Source organism: Euphorbia lathyris, chromosome 7 (assembly GCF_963576675.1).
Source record: "Euphorbia lathyris chromosome 7, ddEupLath1.1, whole genome shotgun sequence".
Classification (NCBI taxonomy): Eukaryota; Viridiplantae; Streptophyta; class Magnoliopsida; order Malpighiales; family Euphorbiaceae; genus Euphorbia; species Euphorbia lathyris.
The window spans coordinates 73402-101268 of record NC_088916.1 but is presented as its reverse complement, the minus strand read 5'-3'; the positions used below and the strand labels follow the sequence as shown (position 1 = coordinate 101268).

Genomic DNA, 27867 nt, shown 5'->3' with positions numbered 1-27867 from the left:
CTTGAAAAATCTCCCTCTTGTCATGAAAAAACAAAAGTAGAAAAGGAAAAAAACAAAAGACAAAGCAATAAATATGTCTATCTAAATAGCAGACAACATTACTACTAGCCTTCTTTGGAATGGCAAAACTCTTTCCTTTTCCCACATTTTCACGGGGATGCGGGTCGGTTCGGTTTAAACCATATATCAAACCAAACCGATTGAATTCAGTTTTTTGGTTTACTTTGTTTTACGTTTCGATTCGGTTTTAAGTGCCTTTTGTTTTAGTTTTTAGTACATTTCGGTATTCGGTTCAGTTCAGTTTAACAAAAAAAATATAAAAAAATCAAATTGTACGAATTACACGTATTCTACATGTATGTATATATAAGGCAAATTATTAGAAGCACCCGGTTCTCCATGTCAAATGAGGACCTCCCATACATATTTTGACACGTGTAACATGGACCCATACATATTATAAGAGAGTCCACTATTTTAATTATTACGTACGGTCACAATACACATGTCCAAATGTGAATTGGAGGTTGGAAGACCGAGTGCTTAATATAAATACTCTATATATAGAGGGTAAATAATTTATAAGTTGCTATATTTTTTACTTAACACACTGTTAGTCCTTATATTTTAATAACACATTGTTGAGTTATTAACTTTTATTTTGATTCAAAAGTTTAGTCCTTTGTATTTGTTGATGTAAATTTAATGAGAAAATATAGTGATTTTTATTTGTTGTTTTTTATTTATTTTTAACTAAATTCGGTTTGCAATTTAAAACCGAACTGAACTGAATATTACGGTCCGGTTATATATCGGTTTTACATATTATTCGGTTCAGTGTCGGCATCATACGCCTTTTCGGTTAAGTTTTTTTACACTTTTTATTAAACCGAACCGAATACCGAAATGCACCTAAAGCTAAAACCAATGCCGAAGTGAATATTTCGATCCTATTATATATTGGTTTTGCATATCATTCAGTTCAGTATTAGTATCAATCATTTGGTAATTTCGGTATTCGTTTCTTCGGTTCAGTTTTTTTTACATTTTTTACCAAATCGAACCGAATACTGAAATGAATCTAAAGCTAAAATCGACGTTGTACTGAAGTGTAAAAAACCCGAACCAAAATGTCAAAAAACTGAATTTCATTGGTTCGGTTCAGTATGAAATTTAAACTGAACCGATTGAACCAAAATGTCAAAAATTCCATCGATTCGATTCATTATGCGGTTTAAACCAAACCAATACTCACCTTTACACATCCCTAACCATTATTAACACAACATAAACCTCTTCTCTTCTTCTTCAATGGGACAAACATCTTCTTCTTCTTGTAGTTGGGATAACAGCCACTCAATAATTTCTTTGGAATGAGAAAACTCTTCCCCTTTCACCCACTTTCACACACTTTCACTCACTTTCACCCACTTTCATACACTTTCACTCCAACGCAACACTCTCTTCTTCTTCAATGGGGCAAACATCTTCTTCTTCTTGATGTAGTTAGGATAGCAGCCATTCAATAATTTCTTTGGGATGAGAAAACTCTTCCACTTTCACCCACTTTCACACACTTTCACTCACTTTCACACACTTTCACTCCAACACAACACTCTCTTCTTCTTCAATGGGGCAAACATCTTCTTCTTCTTGATGTAGTTAGGATAGCAGCCATTCAATAATTTCTTTGGGATGAGAAAACTCTTCCACTTTCACCCACTTTCACACACTTTCACTCACTTTCACACACTTTCACTCCAATCGCAACCCGCTGTTCTTCTTAAATGGGACAAGCATCTTCTTCTTCTTTTTGTAGTAGTTGGGATAGCAGCCATTCAATAACGTCTTTGGAATGAGAACACTCTTCCCCTTTCACCCATTTTCAGTCACTTTCACCCAATTTCACCCAATTTCACACACTTTCAACCCTCTCTTCTTCTTCAATGGGACAAGCATCTTCAATAACAATAACTGAAGATCTAACATTGTCTCTACCAGACGAATGTTTAGCAACAATATTTTCCAAATTATCTTCTACTAATGACAAGAATTCATGCTCTCTAGTCTGCAAAAGATGGAAATTCATTGATTCAAAATCAAGAGACAGACTTGTTTTATTCTCTCCATCTCATATCTCTTCTTCTTTCACTTCTTTACTCTCTCGTTTCACTTACATCTCAATCCTCTCACTTAAATGCTCTCGCAAACATCTCAGTATTGATGATAATTCCTTCTCCAAAATCCCCAATTTACTCCTTTCTCTCACTAAACTCAAACTCAAAGGCTGTGTTGACATCTCTGATAATGGACTCATTGCTTTTTCCTCTCATAATTCTCCACTTCCTCTCATTAAAGCTTCTTTCACTTCATGTGGATTCGGTGCTAAAGGTTTAATCTCACTTCTCTCTAACTCTCCTTATCTTCTTCATCTTACTCTTAAACGTCTCCGAAATCTTGATGCTCATAATACACCTCTCTCTCATCATGTAAACCTCAAACGTCTCTGCCTTAAAGACATCCATAATGCTCGCATTTTCATTCCCCTCATTAAATCATTGAAGACCCTCATTGTTTGTAGAAGCTCCGGTAATTGGGATAAAGTTCTGCAGAGTAGTCTTATTGGGGTCAACAACAACACTAGTAAAACTTCAATTTCTGAGATCCAAATGGAGAATGTACAAATGGGTGATTCAGGCCTAATTGCAATCTCTTCTTCTTGCCCTGACCTTCAAGTTCTTCATCTCAGCCGTACTACTGATTGTACGGACGAAGGGATATCAGCTGTGGCGAGTTCTTGCAGTGATTTGAGGAAACTCCACATTGATGCTTGGAGGAGCAGGTTTGGGGGGAGGACAATTGGCGACGGGGGTGTTTTATCCGTCGCTAAAAAATGTTCAAATTTGCAGGAATTGGTACTGATGGGGATTCAGGTAACGGGTTCTTCACTGAGTATACTGGCCAGTAAGTGTAGGAATCTAGAGAGATTAGCAATTTGTAACACGGAAACAATTGGGGATATGGAAATGAGATTGATAGGGGAGAAATTCAGAGGATTGAAGAAGCTGTGTATCAAGAATTGCCCAATTACTGAAAAGGGGATTGAAGCAATTGCAGATGGGTGTCCTAATTTGGTGAAATTGAAAGTGAAAAGATGTAGAGGGATTACTGAATTAAGTGTGAGGAATGTGAGAATTAAGAGGAGTTTGGTTGTGATTTCTGTTGATTCAGTCATAAATAATGGAGAACAAGAACAAGAAACAACATCAAATACTTCAACAACTACACATGATGTTGTCTGCACTAGCAATACTGCTGTTTTTCTCAGGTCTGCATTTCAAATTGGTAGGAGAACCAATTAATTAATAAACTTGTGTTGTTTAATTCTTTAATTAATTCAAGTGTGTTTTATTTGTTTGTTTCTATTTTTCAAAGAAATATGCTTACTCAATTTTTGGGATTTTTTGGTTGTCTTATTTGTTAAAACTCGGTAAAATTTCATCCAATTGGAATGGAGATTTTACGCGTGACACATTTTAAAGTTTATTTGTCACATAAATTTTATCATTGTGTCAACTAAACTTTAATTCTTAACAGTATTATATCACTGAACTTTACACTTTTTAATACTGGTGACCACTTAACACCTCAAAACGAACGTTGACGGCCTCAAAATAAAAAATTCGAAGAGTTAATGATATTCTAAGGAACTTTAATTCTTCAAAATTTTCGTTTTGATGTCATTTAGGTGTTGTTTGGTTAGGAGAGAGAGTGAGTTTTTAGAGAAAGAAAACTCCAAAAAATGTGATTTTGGAAAATAAAAAATGTGGTTTCTGTTCAAATATTAAACTTAAATTTTTAATTTAAAAAAAAAACAATCACGTGAATGCTTTGAAAAATTGGAACAAATGTTAGTCAAAGTTATGTTTTTTTGGTAAACAATCAAAGTTATCTCAATAATGAAGTATGGTAGCCAATAAATGTGTGACTACACATTAATATGTCTTGTTTTTTTTTTATGGACGAAAACTCTATATATTATATATAGAGTTGTGTGATTGATATTGTGAGTGAGATATATAAAAAAGAGAAGAGTGCAAAATAAATGTGTGAGGGTCTATATTGAGTTGTGTAATCCGAAAATATTTGTTGAGTTGTTGTAATGTGATAAATATCAATTTGAGTTCCTTTCTACTATTAAATCTCCTCTTTATCTCTAACAAAGTGGTATCAGAGCCATATTACGAGAGTCAATCTTCCGCCAAACAGACCCTATAAAAAATGTCAGACGGTCTCAAACTTCCTTATTAATACCCTCAGCTCACCAAAACCAATTATTCAAGTTGGTGTATTCGAATGAAGGCGTTACTCGGATGTCAAGATGTCTGGGATATTGTCGAAAAAGGCTACGTAGTCCCGACCAACGAGGCAGCGTTGACACAGGCAGAAAAAGATTCTCTGCAGAAAAATCGCAAAAGCGATCAAAAGGCGCTTACTCTCATTCATCAAGGTTTGGATGAATTAATGTTCGAGAAAGTAGCCGAAGCTACAACCGCCAAACAAGCGTGGGAAATCCTACGAGTTTCTCTTCAAGGGGAGGAGAAAGTTAAAAAAGTTCATTTGCAAATGCTGAGAGGAGAATTTGAGACGACGAGGATGAAAGAGACGAAGGCCATCAGTGATTACTCATCCCGAGTAAAATCTGTTGTAAATCAGATGCGACAGTATGGAGAAAAAATTGAAGAGTCCAGAATTGTTGAAAAAATTATGCGATCACTACTACCAAAATTTGATTATACAGTGGTGGCTATGGAGGAGTCTAGAGACATCAGCGAAATGTCAGTTGACGAAGTTGTAGGGTCATTACAAGCACGTGAGGAGCGGTTTGAGAAACGAAGAGAAGACTCTGCAGAACAAGTCTTAGCAACAAAGACTGTGTTTAAAAATGACGAAAGTAGTCAGTCCGGCAGAGGACGTGGAAAAGGTCGAGGAGGAAATGGTAGAGGACGAGGACGTGGCAGAAGTCAAGGCAGAAATGAAAATGGCAACAACAACAATGATAGAAGCACTCAATTCACTAGAGGCAGAGGAAGAGGCCGAGGACGCGGTCAAGGAAGAGAAAACTGGAGGCCGAATGAAGGACGCGACAAGTCCAATATTCAGTGTTATAATTGCTCCAAGTATGGTCACTATGCGGTAGAATGTTGGAGTCCGCCTAAGGAGGTAGAGGAGACTGCCAATAATATTCAAGATGAGGAAGTAACTGGCACAGTGTTACTTACCTACGAAGGTGAAGAAAATCGCGAAAATAATATATGGTATCTTGACAATGCGGCAAGTAACCATATGTGTGGTGACAAGAAGATGTTCGTGGAGCTCTATGAATCCGTTCGCGGTAATGTTGTATTTGGAGATTCCTCCAAGGTTCCTATTACAGGCAAAGGAACAATTCTTATTCGGCTCAAAAATGGCGCTCACCAGTTTATTGATAATGTTTATTATGTTCCTAACATGAAAAGCAATATTTTGAGTTTGGGACAATTACTGGAGAAAAATTATGAAGTTCACATGGTGGATCGGAAACTACTCTTGTTGAATGAGAAAAAGGAGTTAATTGCACGAGTACCCATGGCGAAAAACAAAATGTTCACAATTAACATTCAGACGGACGTGGCCAAATGTTTGAAAGCTTGTGTGCAAAGTCCCCCCTAGCTTTGGCATTTACGGTACGTGCATCTCAATTTTGGAGGACTGAAGTTGTTGGGACAAAAGCAGATGGTAAACGGATTGCCTCGTATTGACCAACCTCATCAACTGTGTGAAGGATGTCTTATTGGAAAATAATTCAGAACCAGTTTTCCAAAGGAGTCCATGTCAAGAGCAAAGGCACCACTTGAGCTAGTTCACACAGATGTGTGTGGACCGATCACTCCACAATCGCTGGGTAAAAATAAATATTTTCTACTTTTCATTAATGATTGTAGTAGAAAAACTTGGGTGTATTTTTTGTAGGAAAAATCAGAAGTTTTTGAGACATTTAAAAAATTCAAAGCCCAAGTGGAGAAAGAAAGTGGCCATTTTATTAAGGCACTCAGATCAGACAGAAGCGGTGAATACACATCCATCTCTTTCAAGCAATTTTGTGAAAAGCATGTAATCCGTCATTTCCTTTCAGTCCCCGGATCACCACAACAAAATGGCGTAGTAGAAAGAAAGAACAGAACGGTGCTCAACATGGTGAGGAGCATGTTAAAAAGCAAAAATTTACCAAAGGAGTTATGGGCCGAAGCAGTAGACTGTGCTGTCTACCTGTTGAATAGATCGCCAACTGTCAGTGTTTGGGATCAAACTCCACAAGAAGCATGGAGCGGAATAAAACCCAGTATTTCTCATTGCGTGTTTTTGGCAGTGTTGCTCATGTCCATGTACCGGATGAAGAACGCAAGAAGTTAGATGATAAAAGCAAGAAATATTTGTTTGTGGGATATTCAGAACATTCCAAAGGGTACAAAATGTTCGATCCTCAGACTCAGAAAATCATCATCAGTAGAGATGTCACCATTGATGAAGAAGCAGTTTGGGACTGGACCAGTGAGAAAGAAAACAGCTACAGTTTTTATCCTTTCATGGATGAAGACAATGATCAGGAAGAACCAGCCACAGTCACAGCCACAACACCAGCAACCAGTTTAACATCAGCAAGCTCATCCAGTTTAAGTTCATCCTCGAGTAATGAAGACAGTTCAGATGAACATCCGCCCGGAAAGCCTAAAAAATTCATACCTATTAAAGATCTCTATGATGTAACAAGAAATCTCGATGATGAATTAACTCTTTATTGTCATTTTGTTAATGATGAACCAACAGATCCAGAAGAAGCAATGAAAGATGAAAAATGGAGAAAAGCCATGGAAGAGGAGATTCATTCGATTGAGAAAAATAAAACATGGGAGCTGACGTCACTTCCGGGCGGTCAAAAACCCATTGGAGTTAAATGGGTGTTCAAAGCAAAGAAAGATGCAAACGGTGAAATCGTCCAACATAAAGCAAGATGGTGGCAAAAGGGTTCAGTCAACGACCCAAAATTGACTACAATGAAGTTTTTGCTCCTGTTGCCAGAATGGCGAGTATCAGACTGATAATTTCTGTAGCTGCTCAACACGGGTGGAGAATCCATCAAATGGACGTGAAATCCGCATTTCTCAACGGATATCTGGAAGAGGAAATTTATATCCAGCAACCACCTGGGTATGTTGTGAAAGGTCAAGAAAATAAAGTGCTAAAATTGAAAAAGGCACTTTATGGTCTTAAGCAAGCACCACGAGCCTGGAACAGTCGCATTGACAAATATTTTCAAGAAAATGGTTTTTTCAAATGCCCACATGAATATGCCCTGTATGCAAAGGTGAAAAATGGAGATATGTTACTTGTTTGTTTGTATGTGGATGATCTCATTTTTACAGGGAACAATCCTAAGATGTTTGAAGAGTTCAAGAAGACAATGGCTCGTGAGTTCGAGATGACTGACATTGGTCTAATGTCATATTATCTTGGCATTGAAGTGAAGCAGAATGACGGCGGAATTTTTATTTCTCAAAGTGGTTTTGCGAAGGAGATCTTAAAAAAGTTCAAGATGGAAAATTGTAATTCCGTCAGCACACCAGTCGAATGTGGAATCAAGTTGACGAAAGATGAAGGTGGAGACAGAGTCAATCCAACATTATTTCGAAGCTTGGTCGGAAGTCTCAGATATTTGATGTGTACGAGACCAGATATTCTTTATGTAGTCGGCTTAGTAATTCGATACATGAAAGCCCCAACAGTGTCACATTGGAACGCAGCAAAAAGAATTCTCCGTTACGTGAAAGGTACAACTAATTTGGGATTATTTTATTCAAAAACTGACGATTTCAAATTAGTTGGATACTGTGATAGTGATTGGGCCGGTGACAAGGATGACCGAAAAAGTACAACTGGTTTTGTATTTTTTCTGGGTAATACTGCATTTACATGGAGTTCGAAGAAGCAGGCAATTGTGACGCTGTCAACCTATGAAGCTGAATATGTTGCTGCAACCTCATGTGTCTATCATGTAATTTGGCTCCGGAAATTGCTAAAAGAATTTTAGATGAGTCAAAATGATCCAACGGAGATTTTTATCGATAACAAGTCTGCACTGGCATTAGCGAAAAATCCAGTGTTTCATGATCGTAGTAAACACATTGACACGAGGTACCATTTTATTCGGGAATGCATTGAACAAAAGGAGGTGATACTGAAATACGTGAAGACACAAGATCAGATTGTAGATATCTTCAAGAAACTGTTAAAGAACGATGTGTTCAGTCAACTAAGAGTTCAATTGGGAGTCACGAAAAATTAAGTTTAAGGGGGCATGTTCAAATATTAAACTTAAATTTTTAATTAAAAAAAAATCAATCACGTGAATGCTTTGAAAAATTGGAACAAATGTTAGTCAAAGTTACATTTTTTTTGGTAAACAATCAAAGTTATCTCAATAATGAAGTATGGTAGCCAATAAATGTGTGACTACACGTTAATATGTCTTGTTTTTTTTTTTTTTTTGTATGGATGAAAACTCTATATATTATATATAGAGTTGTGTGATTGATATTGTGAGTGAGATATATAAAAAAGAGAAGAGTGCAAAATAAATGTGTGAGGGTCTATATTGAGTTGTATAATCCAAAAATATTTATTGAGTTGTTGTAATGTTTTGATAAATATCAATTTGAGTTCCTTTCTATTATTAAATCTCTTCTTTATCTCCAACAGTTTTATGGTAAACGTCGTTCTGGACAACTGTAATTCTTGAATATTTTTATTTTGAGGTTGTTAACGGTTATTTTGAGGAGCTAGTTAAAATTTAGTGGCCACCGGTATTAAAAAAAATAAAGTTCAATGGTCATACCGTTTAGAATTTAAGTTCAGTGGCCATGGATGTAAAAGGGATATTGCTAGCCGAACTAGGACACCAGCTGAGAATTTTGACAAGGGCCAAAATCATTCACCATTGATCTGGACAACAAGGTTCTCTAGTCATAGTGTCAGCTTACCCCTGATCACGAGTCTCACGATAGAAGCAAAGCAATAGATTGACGATCTCTAAATTAAGAAATTAATCTTTGAAACTTGGTTTGGACCTAATAATCGCAACTTGTCTAAGTGGTGAAGAGAAGAAAGTAATCAGAATACGTAAAGAACTGTTTTCCAATAAATTTATGGTTAAAAATAAATAAATATTTCTTCAAAAAAAAAAAATAAATAAATATAAACGCCTCACTTGAAAAGTTAGGATTAAATATGCCGTTATTTCCTAAATTTTTAATAACAAAAAACTAAATTTTTATACTTAAAAATAAATAAATATAAAAGCCTCACTTGTGTAGACCTGTTCACGGGGCCGGTTACCTACCCGGTCCGTCCAAGCCTGTGTTTCCTGAATCGGGTTTGGACATGAAAATTTATCTATAAGCCCAGTCCGATCTAAGCCTACTAAAACCTGCTTCTTTTTTTACATGCTTGAGATTTATAAAAATAGCACGGACCGACCTGTTTATTAATATTAATTAATAAATTTATATATTAATATTTATTTTTAAGTATAAATCTAGTTTTTTGTTATTAAAAATTATACATATGTTGATAACTCTCGAACGAACTTCAGCCGGAGCTCAACCTGTGGAATTGTTATAGACATTTCGGATAAGGAAGAGTATTTGCAAATACATTTAAATATATTTGCCGTACTTTTTCTTATCTAAAATCTCTATAATAATTTATTGTGGTTGACGAGAAATAACAATGTGTTAACCAATTTTTCAATATGTAATCTCGAAATTAGTAGTGTTTACTGTTATATGACTGGAATTTATTCAATTAAAAAGAAAATCACTAACAAAAAAAGAAAGATAATATTTGGCGAAAAACAATATAATAGAAATGAAATTCATTCAATTAAAAAGAAAATGTGATCGTTGTGGTGGAAAACAATATTTTATTATATATAGAAATGAATAATGCTAGGGTGATTAGTGTTTAACTCGCTATGATATGTTTGGTACGACGTAATGAGCATCATAAAAATGTGAAAAGGTGAAAAAAATAGAAAGAACTTGAAAAAAATAAGAAAAGCAAAAAAAAAACCCAAAAAAGTAGGAAAAGCGAGAAAACGGAAAAGCACGAAAAACTTGGAAAACAGATAAAATGGGAAAACGAGAAAAGCGAGAAAAGCATGAAAAATGAGAAAACGAGGAAAATGGAAAAAACAGAACATACAAAAAAAAACAAGAACAATGTGAAAAAATGGAAAAAATGACAAACGAGAATAAACAAAATGGTTAATTGCATATAGATATCCTATGGTTTGACCGATTTGTAAATGGATACTTGTGGTATTTCTTTTGCAAATGCAATTTTGTAGTTTACAAAATTTGGCATTTGGATTCACTTTATCAGAATTTGACCGATAACGACATCAAAATGAAAATTTTCAAGCATTAAGTGATATTTTAAGCAACTTTAATTCTTCAACTTTTTAGGTTTGAGATCATTTATGTGTTGTTTTTTTATGACAGAAAATTAATGTTTAAAGAGAGAACACTCAAAAAATGATGATTTTGAAAAATTTAAAATATGGTTCCATAATAAATATGATACTAAACAAGTTTATTTCTTGAAAATTTTATTTTGAGGTCATTATTGGTCAAAGCTAAAAAGAGAGAAGAAAATTCTTCCAAAACCTAACTCGAAAAATTAGCTTTCTAGTTTATTCGTTTCTTAGTTCGTGTGGATACCGTTAGAGACAATCTATAATTGATTGTTTTAATTAGTTGATTACTAATGTTTTATTTTTGGTTTTGTTTGTGATCGTGATTGACGGTTGATATCCTCGTGGGCACTTCGTTTGCAACTGTAGATAATTCGTGAATAAAAGGTACACATGTTTAATCCCTTTAATATGAAATAACGGTTAACAGATCTTGGAAAAGTGAAATAGATAAAAAAAAAATTATATTTCCGCTATACCTACGTTTGTCTATTTTCCTTCAGTGGTATCAAATCGAGCGTTAAATCTGTTATTTCATATATGTGAAATATTAAACATTAGACGAGATTGTTGTAAGGGTTTTTTGTTTTCTACGCTACTTATTCTACGCATTTATGATGAATCTGGTTAAAACTCATTAGAAGCTCGATAAAATCTTGGCTGGGTCAAATTTGGTCAAATTCGATCAAAGCTTGGTTCGAGATATTAACGATCCAATACCAAGCCTACCTAGGTTCGAGTCGACCCCTCTCGAATCGAGTTTTGGCCGAATTTGACCAAACCAAGATTTTATCGAGTTTCTAACGAGCTATGTTAAAGACCTCCAAAAAATAACCAATTCAGAACATGCTATGTTAACCAGTTCTAAACTGGTATACCAGTCCAAAACAAGCTACCAGAACTGGTATACTAGTTCAGAACTGGTTATCCATTTCGGCTTAAAACCAGTTCTGAAAATTTTTAATACTAAACAATTCTAATACTCTTAATTTAGGTATGAGAACAACCCAAATTATTCTAGAATGGGGAATAAAAAGAAATTAATAGAAATAATGACAAACCATTATTCTTTATAAAAGTGGGATTTATGCATTATTAATATGAAATTAATGATAATTAATGCAGGATTAATCCAGGGGTCTCTAAATCGTTATCATGGAGAAACCTCCGACATTGATGGTACTAAGAACTCAATTAATACTGAAACCATCGAGTATAACTAAAGTAACATCAAAACCCACATTCAAGGACAATAAAAGGGATGAATGCGATTGTTTACAGAATTGCATATAAATACTCCAGCTTCTTGGGATCAAAGGTACACATATTATTATAACCCTACTTTTGTGATTACAGTTTATTCTCTCAAGAATATTACTGAACTTAGGCATCGGAGTGTCCCCGGCCGATCTCAACGACGCCTCATAGGGAAGTGTTCCGATCAATGACTTTTTCACAAGTTATCAAGTTACAATCATGGTTACAATCCGATCTTACCCGACTTTAGACCGAACATTCTGTGCCTATTCTATCAGATATAGCTTACGTCTGCGTAATATGCTATGGGTGTAGCCGAACAGGATCTTTATCCTTCTTTTATGTTCTACGTACCTTTTTCCGTAGCCTGCTTATGAGCCCTAAGCTTTCCCGACTCGGCTTATGATCTGATCCCTAGGCTTTAGGCTTATTTACCGGTGCTTCTGTAAATGACTTTTCTAGCTAATCTGCTTTTCTCTGGCAAATCAGCTTTTCTCTGGCTAATCTTTTCACCATTAAGTTAGCAAACTGTAAGCAACTACTAATGAACGAAGGCTTTCATCGCTAATCTTCTCCCTAATTACATAGTCCTAGGTAGAGCATTAGTTGGTAGCTTAGAAGGCTTTATTTAGTTGCTAACTTAGAAGAAAAGGCATTAGTTAGACCGTCATAGGTAAATCGTCAGTTGATAGCTTTATCGGATTCATGCCCATTACCCTCGACTTTCTCCTGTCTTTGCCCGGCTTTAGGCCTTCTTTCCCTTTACCCGTGCTTCTGTTGATGTAAGAAACTTCTCTACTTGTCTTTCACCGCTAACTCAATCTTCTCTGCCTATCTATTCCGGTCTGGTTTGAAACCAACCCTTAACTCTTACCTCGGGGCACATAGAGTTAACAAACCGCAACTACTACTGGAAAAAGTCATCCCCGAACTCGGCTTTATTCCCATTATCCGTAACTACACCTACGTTTGTCTATTTTCTTTCAGTGGTATCAAAGCAAGCGTTAAATATGTTATTTCATATATGTGAAATATTAAACATTAGACGAGATTGTTGTAAGGATTTTTTGTTTTCTACGCTACTTATTCTACCCATTTATAATGAATTTGGTTAAAACTTATTAGAAGCTCGATAAAATCTTGGCTCGGTCAAATTTGGTAAATTTTTTCAAAGTTTGGTTTGCGATATTAATGATCCAATACCGAGCCTACCTAGGTTCGAGTCAAGCCCTCTCGAATCAAGCTTTCACCGAATTTGACCAAACCAAGATTTTATCGAGTTTCTAACGAGCTATGTTAAAGAGTTCCAAAAAATAACCAATTCAGAACATGATATGTTAACCAGTTTTAAACTGGTATACCAGTCCAAAACAAGCTACCAGAACTGGTATACCAGTTCAGAACTGGTTATCCATTTCGGCTTAGAACCAGTTCTGAACAATTTTAATACTAAACCATTCTAATACTCTTAATTTAGTTACAATCATGGTTAAACAGATTTAGAAATTCTTTCTAAATTGACCATTTAAACAAGTCCTAGTGTACCCCAAACATATTCATCAAATAAAACAGCCAGAAAACTACATTCATTAACTCTTCTTTCACAGTACATTCAGACAACTCTTTGCTTTTTTCATTCACTTCATTTCTCAAATTATGATGAAACCAAATCCAATACATTTATGTCACACCATTTACGGACGGTGAATTTTGAAAACAAAATGTAAGCAACAGACATAATGTGTACCCATAGTATCCAAACATTGTGTCTAAAGATGGAGATGAGTAGCATCCTAGATAGTATTTTTCTTATTAAGTAACCAAATTTTGTCATTTGGACCATCACCTATTATTTGGTCACATCTGACAAAGTCGTTGCCCCGCTAATATGTGGTGATATTTTGATATCTCAACTTGACACGTGACACATCTTAAAGTTTATTTTTCATGTAGATTTTCTTATGTGAAAATAATTAATTATATTAAAAAAATAAAATTTATCAAATCTAAGGATAGGTTCGAAGCCTGGTCTTGGTCAGAGAGAGAATGCAATCGTCGATGAAAATGTGAAGCAAGAGGAAGAAGTGAAGCAAGAGGAAGAAGTCATTAATCGAAAAGAAGATGAAACCCAAATTGATAATTGGGACTGGAAACCAGTCAACTTTTGTAGGAGTGGCAGAAGGAACCTGAGGAAGACCGGTAAAAGGAAAAAGAGAAGTTCAAAGGCCAAAGAAAATTCTATGGGTTTCTTTTATCGATTCTTGACATTTTGTTACTGTTTCTTTAAGCTTTTTTTTTCTTCTTGGCAAAATGAATCTTTAGATGTGCCTGACATTTTGTTATGGGTTTCTGTTTCTTTAAACTTTTTTTTAATCTTATTGGTAAAATTAATCGGCAAAAAAATGTAAAGATTAGAGAGGAGTAAGCTTTCTAAAAGCTTAAACTGTAAATAGAAACGTATGTATAAAAAATAAGAATTAGTAATGAAGATATACTAGTTTTTGTTTGCTATCGACGAAAAGTGAAATAGATAAAAAAATTATATTTCCACTACACCTACGTTTGTCTATTTTTCTTCAGTGGTATCAAAGCGAGCGTTAAATCTGTTATTTCATATATGTGAAATATTAAAAATTAGACGAGATTGTTGTAAGGATTTTTGTTTTCTAAGCATTTATGATGAATCTAGTTAAAACTCATTAGAAGCTCAATAAAATCTTGGCTCGGTCAAATTTGGTCAAATTCGATCAAAGCTTGGTTCGAGATATTAACGATCCAATACCAAGCCTACCTAGGTTCGAGTCAAGCCCTCTCGAATCGAGCTTTGACCGAATTTGACCAAACCAAGATTTTATCAAGTTTCTAATGAGATTTAACCAGATTCATCGTACATGCAAAAACTGAAACAATAGCAGGAGATAGAAGATGATCTACGAAATGCTCCACGTCAACGTCTATATCTTCATTTTCTCGTTCTTCTTCCTCTCTGTAATTCAGCTCGTCAAATATAATTTTGTGACTGCATGATTTGGCTTGTTGAAGCATCATCCCAAAGAGCATATCCAGGTGTAAGGTATTCACTGAATATGGGCAAGCCACATGGACGTTGCAAGTGGCATTAAGATTGCTATAAATCATCTCACTAATCCTATCTAGTGCCAAATCAATGCTATAAATCGGTCGCTGTAATGGCATGCCGAAATCCAAAGATTCATCCATTTGAAAGAATGCGAAAACTATACAAAACAGACAAAAGCATTAATACAAAAAACAACAACACAGAAATTGAGTCTAGTTTTGACCAATCATAATTAACTAGATAAATAATAAGAAAAAAACAAGAATGTTTTGCAACTCAAGACGATTGACAACTCTTTCTTAAATCTAAAGTGCGTAATCTACTCTAATTAGTATTTACATTCCTAATCTCCCAAAGCTTAATCAACATTTACTCAGAGAGGGTTTGCCATTTATACAAACAACCTGGCAGACGGTAGAGGCTAAAAACAAATAATTATCTGGAAAAGTTGCATCTATGTAGCCTGCTTCTTCTACTGCTCTCTAAAGCACCAAAAAAATTAAAGAGTTAGCAGAAACCCAAGACATCTAAATTCTTGCACTCATCGAAGCAGAGAAAACCAGAACAAGACAGTCAATTGCATATATTCAGTTGAGACATCACTCTACCAACAACATCATTTGTAATTATCGTTGCAAATGCCATCTAGTTTGACAGATTGCAAATCTGAAAGGTTTTTCAGACTATTAGCAAGTGACAGATTAACCTAAACCGATGGAATGATCACACTCCGCAATGTAGCATGTTAAGCAATGAAGTAAAAACTATGAAATCTATAACTAAAGGAAGAGAACTTATAGACATACGAGTTCCTCTAAACCTCCAACACCACTGATGAAAGAAGACGACCAACATGACTAATGCTCTGACAATTTGACATATCAAGAATCTAAAAAGAATGACACAATAGCCAGATAAAGACAACATGAAAGAAAGTCAACCTATTTCCGCAGTTGCATTTAGCCTAGCTACAGCTCTTTAGTTGCTTCCCCCCAAGCATATCAATGTAAGCCTTTCATATCCCCAAGAAAACCCTAAGCCCCAAAACATTAAGCAAACCCCAGAACTTACCGAAATTACTTCCGAAAATATGAAAGAAATAAAAAACAAAGGAATTGTAGTGGCTGCAACAGCGGGTGAAACTGTGATGGTTCTCTGGTTTCTATCATTAATTACAAATTAATCCATATGGAAGTCATTGATATCGATGATTTATTCTCAATTATGAACTAATTAGCCTTCATTTCGTCATTAATTATTAGTGCATTAACTCTAAACTTTTTTTCCTTTATCTAATTTTGATAATGGTATGAGTGTTCCATGGTTAATTGCATATAGATATCCTATGGTTTGACCGATTGGTAGATGGATACTTGTGGTATTTCTTTTACAAACGCAACTTTGTAGTTTGCAAAATTTTGCATTTGGATTCACTTTATCAGAATTTGACCGATAACGACGTCGAAATGAAAATTTTCAAGTATTAAGTGATATTTTAAGCAGCTTTAATTATTCAACTTTTTAGGTTTGAGACCATTTATGTGTTGTTTTTTTATTAGAGAGAAAATTAATGTTTAGAGAGAGAAAACTAAAAAAATAATGATTTTGAAAAATTAAAAATATGGTTCCATAGTAAATATGATACTAAACAAGTTTAATTCTTAAAAATTTTATTTTGAGGTCATTGCTGGCCAAAGCTAAAAAGAGAGAAGAAAATTCTTCCAAAACCTAACTCGAAAAATTAGCTTTCTAGTTTATTCGTTTCTTAGTTCGTGTGGATACCGTTGGAGACAATCTACACTTGATTGTTTTAATTAGTTGATTACTAACGTTTTATTTTTTGTTTTGTTTGTGATCGTGATTGACGGTTGATATCCTCGTGGGCACTTCGTTTGCAACTGTAGATAATTCGTGAATAAAAGGTACACATGTTTAATCCATTTAATATGAAATAACGGTTAACAGATCTTGAAAAAGTGAAATAGGTAAAAAAAATTATATTTCCGCTACACCTACGTTTGTCTATTTTCCTTCAGTGGTATCAAAGCGAGCGTTAAATCTGTTATTTCATATATGTGAAATATTAAACATTAGACGAGATTGTTGTAAGGGTTTTTTTTGTTTTCTACGCTGCTTATTCTATGCATTTATGATGAATCTGGTTAAAACTCATTAGAAGCTCGATAAAATCTTGGCTCGGTTAAATTTGGTCAAATTTGATCAAAGCTTGGTTCGAGATATTAACGATCCAATATCGAACCTACCTAGGTTCGAGTCGAGCCCTCTCGAATCGAGCTTTGACCGAATTTGACCAAACCAAGATTTTATCGAGTTTCTAACGAACTATGTTAAATACCTCCAAAAAATAACCAATTCAGAACATGCTCTGTTAACCAGTTCCAAACTGGTATACCATTCCAAAACATGCTACCAGAACTGGTATACTAGTTCAGAACTAGTTATTCATTTCGGCTTAAAACTAGTTCTGAACAATTTTAATACTCTTAATTTAGTTACAATCATAGTTACAATCCGATCTTACCGAACTTTAGACTGAACATTCTGTGCCTATTCTATCAGATATAGCTAACTTCTGCGTAATATGCTATGAGTGTAGCCGAACAGGGTCTTTATCCTTCTTTTATGTTCTACGAACCATTTTCCCTAGCCTGCTTATGAGCCTTAGACTTTCCCGGCTGAGCTTGTGATCCGATCCCTAGGCTTTAGGCTTATTTACCGGATTATGATCTGATCCCTAGGCTTTATGCTTATTTACCGGTGCTTCTGTAAATAACTTCTCTAGCTAATCTACTTTTCTCTCGCTAATCGGCTAATCAGCTTTTCTCTGGCTAGCAATTTCCTCCATCTTTTGTGTGTAAATGAAATAGCAAAATAAAATTTATACATAAAAGAATGGTTTTTTTAGAAAACATCAGAATTTTGTTTATCCTAACAAAATATTAAGTTCAAAATCCTTAGGATTTGTAGGATTCTAAATCCCTTAAAACTCTCTGGTTTTGATTAAGTACAATTCTTCTTCCACTTTTACGCTTCTTTCTTCTTTTTCTACCATTTTCTTCTCTCAAAGCTCAAAGAATATCAGAATCAAGCTTTCAATACTTCAATCATGGGTACATAACTCTCTTTTCTTTTCTTTTCTGATTTTTCTTTTGTTATGCTTTTTTTTTTCTGTGTTAATTCTACCGTATATAGATACATGTTTATTGAACAATTGGCGGACTAAATTGAAATTTTAGAATAAGAATTTTAGAATTACCATACTTGAGTGAAGGATTTATCGCTGAAATTTTGTATCTGATTATCACAGCTGATTGTTTGTATTCTGACACCATTCGTGTTGATTCTCGTTTGGGCAAAACTATTGGCTTGCAGGAGGTACTTCCCAATTAATCAATTTTGCAATTTTTCATGATCATGTGTTTGAAGATAGTATTCATAGGCCCTAATTGTTTGTGTCTTCAATTCAATATCAGGATAGTGTCTTTACTCTTAGCCTTGTTGTTGTGAATAATTCTCCATTGCCTCCTTATCCTATGAGTAGTGCTACTGAACTGGCCCTTCATAGGGAAACTTATTAATTTCCTAAAAATAAGAAAGCACTGATATTCCCTTATCGTTACACTGGATGGAATGACCTTGTAACCCGTTTAGAACCGAGATATGCAGGTGTTTGGAATACGGTTGGTATTAGAGATTTTGTTCACCTGACCTGTTGTGAAATTATTCCTTGTGTGAATGTCCTTGAAGGTGTTTTGAATTTTTGGTCGCCGGTTTATAATTCACTGATCCTCAGGGTAAGTATGAATACTTTGTACTATGTGTTTATCAGTTGATTCTCTGATATTGATACAGCTGAAATGGTTATTGTTTGTAGATCACATTGGACTATGACCGTTGTTGAGATTGAGAAGAAAAGATCATATTGGTTAGATCCATTAAAAATGAGATTGCCAAATTCCACTGAATGGACGGATGTGTCAGCAAGTAAATTACAAAATGCTTCTAATGTGTACACATTCAAATAGTCGTGTTCCTCATATACATACACGTTGTTACACTTGTTGCAGTGTGATAAAGTTCTATTATACGTAGAAAGACCCAAATAAAGTGACAACAACCAAACTTAAGATGACACCGCTTCTAGTGAGTTGTACAATTACCTGAGCAAGTGTATATTGTCTTTTTTAGGGTCTAACCAGTATATTTCGTGCCATAAGGCATACCTGAGCAGCGGGATGATAAAACATGTGGTTTTTAGGTAATGATGTACATGAGAGAGATCGTCATGGATAAGGACTTAAAGTTTGTTGAAAAGGTACCATCTTCAGACCAAGTCATCAGATTGTACATAATTTATTATCATAATTTTGTGTTGAGGTCTATGCAGTTGTTCTAGCTATCACTTATAGAGCAAATTCCTCATAATAAAACATCTCTATTTTGTAGTGGATAAACAAGTGTGGATTGAGTTACAACCAGTCTGATTTGGATGCACTCCGCAAAGAATGGGAAGATCATGTGCTTCACTTGAAGTGACAATGGATTGTGTATGTAATGTTTTCGTACAATATGATTATCTATTTGTGTATATTAGGTACATTTTTTGTGCATATTTTGGATCTGTTTTGGTGCACATTTTTGTACAATGGTATGACACTGGTTCTATGTGTATATATTGTGCACAATAGGTGTATATATTATGTAAATAATGGATACGTAAAGTTATATGTGAAGTTTGCAGTAGTACTATCATATAATTTAATGGCAGTATGTACAGGTGCATGAAAGGGTTACAGGTTATGCGACATAATTGACAAAAAAAGTCTGTCGTCTATTGCAATATTGAATGAGCGCTAAATTATAAAAATGTCATATTATGATGTGTGACACGATACCAGGTTAATGAAATACTGTCATGACTAAAACGTTAAGATGACATAAATAAAAAATAAGACTGTCGTCTAACAATTAACATAGTCAAATATGACTAATTTTGTGACAGTTGATTAAATGAAAATGTCATGTGAAATCCACTCACAAGACAAAAAAAATTAAACAGTATGTCATCTCAAATACCTTCCCATGATAGTAATAAAGATAAAAAAATGCCGTCTTAACTTATCTATAATGACAAATACGATGGTAAAATGTGTCGTATGACACGTAAAAGGTCTATTGTTTCCCAAACTCCAGTCACGGAATATATAAAAGATCTGTCATTAGAATGAAACCAATATTACGGTTCTAAATAAAACTAACGTCGTCGTAACATGGAAAAGATGACAGAAGTTTAGGAAGCGTGTGTCATGTGTTGCCGATATAGATGACAGAACTTGACCATGGTCTGATGCATTATCAGACGGCACCGAACCCCGTGACAGATTTATATCTTGCGGGACGACGGTTTTTAACCGTCATCTGAGAGGCTATTTGGCATAGTGTCATAAACTTGTATATATAACCAAAGTGCAATCTAATGCAAATAATGTGCAAATAACTTTTATATATAACAATAAACTTGTACATATATGAAGACCATAATATTAACCAAAGTTTTTCTCATTACAAAGCTAAAATTTAACTACATAGGAAGTCTAAACACCTAAACCTTGAATACCCTATGGTATGCCGATCCTTTTTAAGTTTTTCCATCCCTTTTCTCCTTGCAAAACAAAATATATAGATTAGTTGAGTGATGGCCTTGAAACTAACATGCCTATTATAATAAAGAAAATGACTAAGTTGAAAGCATAAATTCTAATTAAAAAGATTTAGTGAAGCAGACTCAAAAAAAAAATATATGGTTATGGATTAGCAACACTTTGACATTGAATTTGAGACTACTAATGTCTAGCATGTAGGCAAATCCCACCTGGGAAAAATGAGTCACCCCTCACATAATGTATGGTCTACTAACATCATAGGCTAACTTAAGTGAGCACTGTTACCAAAAGCATATATTTTGTGGCCAATAATACAAAATTTCTTATGATATGGACACAACTCAAAAAGGATTTGGGGTCAGATTTGCTGTTAGTGGCGGAGCATATTCATCAAACATACTTCCATTCTTCTTAGGGTTCAATTATAGACGATTATAAAAGTCATATTTCTAGTATCAACGACATTTCTGTTAGATTTATAGGTCGTTCTGCGAATGGGGCGGCTTATGCTTTAGCTAGGTCTTCTCATTCCTTATCAGAAGTTGCGGAATGGGGTACTGTTCCTCCAGATTTTATTTTACATTCCTTGTATGTTGAAATTCTTAAAAAAAAAAAAAAAAAAAAACTCAAAAACGATTCAACCACTCAAATATTTGCTACTAACAATGAAATAAAATGTTTCATGCACCTTTCATATATTTAGCCAACTTATACTTAGATATTAGATGTGGAAATACTGAGATAATTGTTTATTTTCTAACCTTTAATGCAACCTCGTTGTAGTTGAGCATAAGCATGACAGTTGTGGATCAAACTTCTCCTAAAATGATCAAAAGTTGGTTTGTGATTAGAGAACAAATAGAGTACAAAAATCTGAATTTTGTATCATTTGGGAATGCGAAACTGATTTTCAGTTGAAGTGAAAGTCAGATTTGCTCACCGAGTCACTTTTCAAATCGCACCTTGCAAAATAAACAAAGGAAATACCATAATCTATGCAATAAAATATTTGTTGATATTGGAGATATCAGAATCTTCTTTATAAGCAGCTTTCAATAACCTGAAAGCACAACAAATAGTCAGACAAGGGCCAAAATTCAGTGAACCCTCTCTGAAACTTAAGTTCGTAAGATATTCAGAGAAGAATATCAACTTGAAACCGGAGTTCTCAAATCACTGCTATTTATAGATAATATCACTTACAAGTGGGCTTATATAATGCACACATGTCAGCTTTTCATTGGTTTCGAACCCTATTATTTCGCGTTAAGCAAAGTTGAGCGCACCTTTTGGGATCCAAAGCTCCAGCTGGCTTACGTGTCTCTTCGGAACTTTCTTCTAAATAGAAGCCTTTGAAAGGAATGTGGGTTGATGCTTTAAGATTGATAATGGGCTTGGGCCTTTGGGCCTTAGCCATTATTTATCATATCAGATGTCCCCCCCACCAGAACGATTTTAAAAGCTCTTTAGGGCCTTTTCTCTAATCAAACTAGCCATCACTACTAGCATTAATGATGTCATAATAACGTTGCATGCGTCGCTGTTTCAGAAACTCATTATTACAATTTGAATTTGTTGGTCTCGTGTAATGTAATAGGATTAGTTCTAAGGGGGGGGGGGGGAGGGTTAGGAACTAATATAACTTTTTCGCTTAATTATGGTGACTTAATTAAATGTTTAAATAGCTTCACTCAGTTTTGGTCAGCAAGGCTGAGCGTGATGTAAGACAGCTTTAGTCAGAGGCTGACTAGAACTGTTTCACTTGTGAGTTGGGAAATAACACTTAAGGTCAGCTTTCAACTCAGCACTCTGATTACTCAGCGTTGGCTTATACAAATTATATACTGAGTAATTTAAGCAAGCAACACATACATATATATCAAGAGAAGGGTTAAAGATTACTCAGCAGTCTTATCCTGGTTCGGCCTCACCGCCTACGTCCAGTCCCCAGAATCCTTCCTGGCTTTTTCAATCTACTACTGAGCTCTTTAAAGGTAGAGCACAAACCATTTACAAAGTAATTGAGTATGCAAGAGTACCATCCCCTATTTGTCTACTCAATCCTACTGAGCGCTATAATCGAACACTCAGATTTTCTCTACCGCTGTGTACTAAAATCGAGTACTCAGCTTCACTCTCTCAACCTTTATAATTGATACAAGATTTGTTCTCTCTAAACGAAGAACACTTTAGATGAATATAAATTCACTCTAGAATTTTACACAAAGATTGGATTTGGGTGTAAGAACTTGCTTTTTCTATTTAGACAGCTTCTATTTTGGATTTTCACTCTTGTGAAGATTTGCTTTTCTGTCTGTGCTTTCTTGTATTTCGGCAAAGGATCCAAGTGATGAACTTGTCTTTTTATAGCAATTTCTGAAGCTCCAATGATTTGAATTTGGACATATCCATTGAATTCAAACGGTCTTCTTTCGTCATTGATAGGTCAGCGTTCAGTAATTGCAGGCCAATCCTGTCGTCTGAATTTAGCAGGTGCCAGACTTGCCAGTTTCGTCTTCTTGCGCCAGGTTTCGTCTTCTAGCACCAGGTTTGTCTTCTTGCCAAATGCCAGGGGATCCATGCATCTCGAGAAGGTCTCTTGGCGTAATTCTGAGGCTTCTGAATTGGTGCAGACCTTTGTCGGACTTTGTCTTCTAGTCAACGGATCATTGGTGCTATCCCGACGAACACTCAGCTTGACTTAATTGACGTTGCCTTTGATCTTTTATCTTTATCGGAGACTGAGTAACATTCTACTCAGCATCTTCGGCCAGCTTCGTCTTCAAGCGTTTGTTCTGAAGAAGACTTTTCTTTTATGGTGCTGAGTTGTGTTCTACTCAGCTTCTGTGACTCATGCTGACTTCGTTCTGTCTTACTTTTTATTTCTGTTCTCATTTATTAATATACTCAAAATTGAACAAACACATTAGTACAATTAAATCAAAGCACTTAAATTTAATTGTCTTAATCATGGGATTAACTTAAATAATTTTATCAAATCAAAATCATGTGGAAAGGTGTTTCAACAAACTCCCCATTTTGATGTTGGAAAAAGTATTTAATTATGGAACTCAGTGTTGAGCATCTCTCATGATTGTTTACCTTTCTTATTCTTCTGAAATTACTCCCCCGTAAGGGTTGCATCTATTGACTTAATTTAACTCTAAACCTAAGATCTAATCGAGAAAAATTAAGACATGCCATTACTGACTTAGTTCAATTCTAGACCTTCCAAGATCTAATTCAGATGAGCCCAAGGTCAGCTTTCAGAAGTAGGTCAATTCTTGGAACATATATTTATTACTTAGTGCCAATTATAGATATCAGAGTTTATATTGAGTATGATTTACTTGTATATTCCTTATGTTCACAAGTTTTAATTTGTTGTTCAATGAATAGTTAAGTATGACAGATCAGCATATAAGCACAACAAGTAAGCATCGCATATATAAAGTCAGTGTGGATAAAAGATGCTTATAATATTACTCAACTTAACAAGAGCATGCCATAAAATATAAGTTACAAGCACTATAGTCTATTGCTAGCACTATTTCCTAATATTGGCTTGAACTTGATTTGACTTGGGTTTGGTTTTGGCAGTTCGTTGTTGCTGAGTGTGGGTGCTCGGGACATCAGAAGTTGAACCAGGCTTCTTAGATATCTCCCCCATTTTCTGCTGAGTTTGTTCTTTCTCCCCCATTTTTCCAGCATCATGAGATGGAGGAGAATGAGCATAGAAGGTCACCTGTTGAACAGCACGAGTCAGTTTTGATGAATACATTTGCAGTTGACTCGTACTCTCTCCTAGACCTTGGAAGACCTGCATGCCATCGGCCATACTTGAAGCGGAGATTTTAATGTTGACACTGAGCATACTAAGTAGATACTCTTGAGATTTCCTGATCCAAGTAATCGATTCTATCATTCGGGCATAGGATTGATGATACATCCTGAGCAGCGCAGTATCGTATGTCTGACACTGAGCATTTGTGTGCCGGACTTGCGCAAGTGTTGATTGCGTGCATTGCAGAATCTCACTGGTCTTGACATGGTCAGTGTACATTTCCTCTTTGCTCAAGTTGAGTAGGCGAATGGCTTCACCAATCTTTTCGATGGAGCACTGAGAAGAGGAGAAGATAAGGTCACGAGCTCCAGTTAGCTCAGAGGTCAGCTGGGAGAAGAGTTGATTGACCTCAGCAGAGGTTGCATATGTTGAGTTCACAACCGATAAGGTATTAAGGTGACCTTGGATGGAGTTCATATGATTTACCATCATCAGCTGGAGTTCAGCCATCTTCACTATAGACTCTTGCTTGGGCTGTTGAGAAACGAAAGATGTCATGACACTCATCAGTTCTTTAAGACCCTTAAGTTCGGTCAGAAGTTGAGTGACAGAGGATATTTAGGTTGGCTCAGCAGACACAGACCCAGCAGCATCGGCGTGAGTTTGATGAATATCCTGAAATAGAGCTTGAGCTGAGTCAATGATTTTTTTGCCAGACTCAGATGCATTCAGATAGGCGTAGGAATCATCGATGTTATGCTCAGGGGCCGGAATCTTGTCAGCATCGGAGGGAGGAGATGTTTGGTGCTGGGAAGTGGAGGTGCCAGCTTGGTTAGCAGCTCCACTTTTATTCAGGTCAGCAGCAGGGGCTGACTGATTTTCTTTCTGCTTTATAGAAGTGGGAAGAATTTGATTAGCAGAGATACTGACCTGCTCAGTGTCAGTCTGAAGTTGAGTAGATTTTGGAGGTTGAGGCAACTCAGAACTGTCTTGAGCAGGAGTTTCCTTTGCTAGCTCGTTGGGTTGAGCAGCAGAGACTTCGAGCACTTGCTCAGTGGAAGGATGAGCAGAAGTGTCGGCAGAGATTGGTCCTTAAGGGACTGTTGGGTCGGCTTGTTCCTCAGCTCGAGAAATAGAGGCTTGTTTTTTCTTGATTTGGTCCGGAGTTGGCTTAGTGACGTTGGTGAAGAACTTGAACTGAAGTCCGGTCAAATCTGTTATTGGATCTCGAAGCGGGGAGTCATCCAACAAATCGATGATGTTGGGTTTTTGAGCTTTGCATTTGAAATGCTTGTCTGCACTATCCTTAGGAGTTTTGGTTGGTGGAGAAGGGTCGGCAGCAATAGAGTCGTGGGACTCAGAGGAAGAATTGAGTCCAAGATCAGCATCAAGACCTTCCACAACCTTGTCCTTCACTGGTGACTCAGCTTGGTTCTTAGCTTGCTCAGCAATAGCTGTTTTACTTTGCTCAGCAGGACCCATCATATCTGCTTGAGGCTGATCCTCAGTGTAGCCTTGTTCTTCCTCCTGACCAGAAGGAGTCTTCTCCAGATCAATTTCTTGACTCCGCACGAAGTGTGATTCCTTTATAATCACAAAGTCAAGTGGGTTAGCATCTAGCGGCTTCAACCCAGAGGTTTTCTTCCTCTTCAGAGGCTGATCAGGTGTTTCCTCACTTTCTTCCTCAGGCTCATCTTGCCTTTTCTGTTTCTCAGCTGACTTAGGTTCCTCTTGAGTTTGCTTAGCAGCTTTCTTTGCACTAGATATAATCCCGAGCTTCCGCGGAGCTATGTTTATGTCTTTGGTTGAGGTTTGGTCAGCTTTCCTCTTTTTGTCATGCCTAGTGCGCTCAGCAGGTCCCTTTTCAACCACAACTTTCTTCCCTTTCTTGGCCAGCACATCCTGTGCTGCTTCAACCATATTATCCCCTTCAACCATATTATCCCCTTCCATATCTTCCTCAGTAGCTTCTTCTTCAACCATAGTCCCTTTTCCTTTCTTGGGTTTTATCGGTTGGTTGTAGACTAAGCCGAACAGCACTGCGACAGTGATTTCCGTACCCTAAATCTCAATCTCCTCTACTATACTGACCTTGTGATCCTGGAGTATCTTTGTGATGAGAGAACCCATCCTGAGGGTCCCGGTACTTCGTTGGAAAGCACCGATGAGAAAGACGGGCATGTTGAGCGGCTTGTAGTTCAGCATGTGCCAGATAAAACACTGCTCAAAATTTGAAGCCGGGGAGGAGGCATTGATCTTGGGGAGCACGAAGTTGGTCAGAATATAGTGAGCCATTTTCTGAGGCTGACCCATGCAGGTGCTTGCAATTTCTCCTTTGTGGTTCTTTGGTTTACAGAACTCAACAGGGTAATCAATGCGCGTGTAGTCGTTCGTGCACCGGAGTTCTGATCCTTTGGCCGTCAGCTTTAACAGTTTAGCGAGATAGGACGGAGTGATGGTGATGTCCTTGTTTTTGACTTTGGTGACTAAGTGGTCAACATCATCTTCGGCAACTCTGAGGTTCGTGTAGAATTCCCTCACTAACTGTGGATAAGTGGTACCGGGGAGAGAGAAGAGTTTGGTCCATCCGTTTTTGGAGATCCATTCGCAAAAAGGTTTCTCAGCTTCTACGAATCCTTTGGAGAACCAACGGGATCAGAAGATTTTGAGATTTTTGACATTTTTGTAAACAGGGAGGAAAACCTTTTCCTTAGGTTGCTTGTTCTTTTTCTCCTTCTTCTTTCTTGATGGAGTTGCTTGGTCAGCTTGAGGGTTTTTATGAGCCATACTGACCTTAGGAATAGATTGGTCATGCTGACCTTATTCTTGAGACTCAGTGGAAGTCTCTTCATAGTCCTGCTCTGCAGGAGACGGAGGTTTCAGATCGGAGCGATTGTCATCGTAATCGGCACCGGAGTTGTTCTGAGAATCGCTAGACATTTCTTGAGAATTTGAGAGATGTAGAAGATTTGGGATTTTAGAGAGAGAAATCAAATGCCAGAGGTTTCAAGTGTAAAGAGAAATTAGTGGGAAATCGTCCACTATTTATAGTCGTTTTGAGTTAATCTGATAGGTCGGAATGGCGGTTTCACCTCGAGTTGATCAATCGACTGTTATCTCTGGCATTAATGACACATTCGGCGCATGGTTTTCTAATTATTACGCTTACGTCATCCTAGGTGGCTACTTAAATGCACGTGCTAGCATTAATTGTGCAAGTGGCTTCGCTCAATATCTAGAATACTAAACGTTTTGAAGTTCTGAGTGCTCAATTTTACGTAGAAGGGATTTTAGCATGCTTAGTAACTCAGCTCATAGTAATCACTCAGTATGTATGTCTACTCAGCATAAGGTGATTTTATATCGTTCATATTAGCTCAGCATACGATAGTTACTTATTAAGCAATAATCACTCGGCATATTATAATCACTCAGCATTTAGCGCAGAAAACTTATTGAAGAGGATTAGACATACCGATAGCTTCCCTTAGTA

The 27867-nt window shown here is 36.2% G+C and overlaps 1 protein-coding gene across 1 annotated transcript; it reads left to right on the top strand.

Annotated features, from left to right (window-relative positions):
- The first annotated feature begins 1264 nt into the window (after positions 1-1264).
- LOC136235079 (putative F-box/LRR-repeat protein 8) lies at positions 1265-3421 on the top strand. The gene has a single exon (XM_066024596.1). The coding sequence runs from the start codon at positions 1947-1949 to the stop codon at positions 3360-3362; it is 1416 nt and encodes a 471-aa protein (XP_065880668.1). The 5' UTR covers positions 1265-1946; the 3' UTR covers positions 3363-3421.
- The last annotated feature ends 24446 nt before the right edge of the window (positions 3422-27867 follow it).

Coding starts and splice junctions, on each gene's coding strand:
- LOC136235079 (XM_066024596.1), top strand. CDS start 1,947: ATGGGACAAGCATCTTCAATAACAATAACTGAAGATCTAACATTGTCT.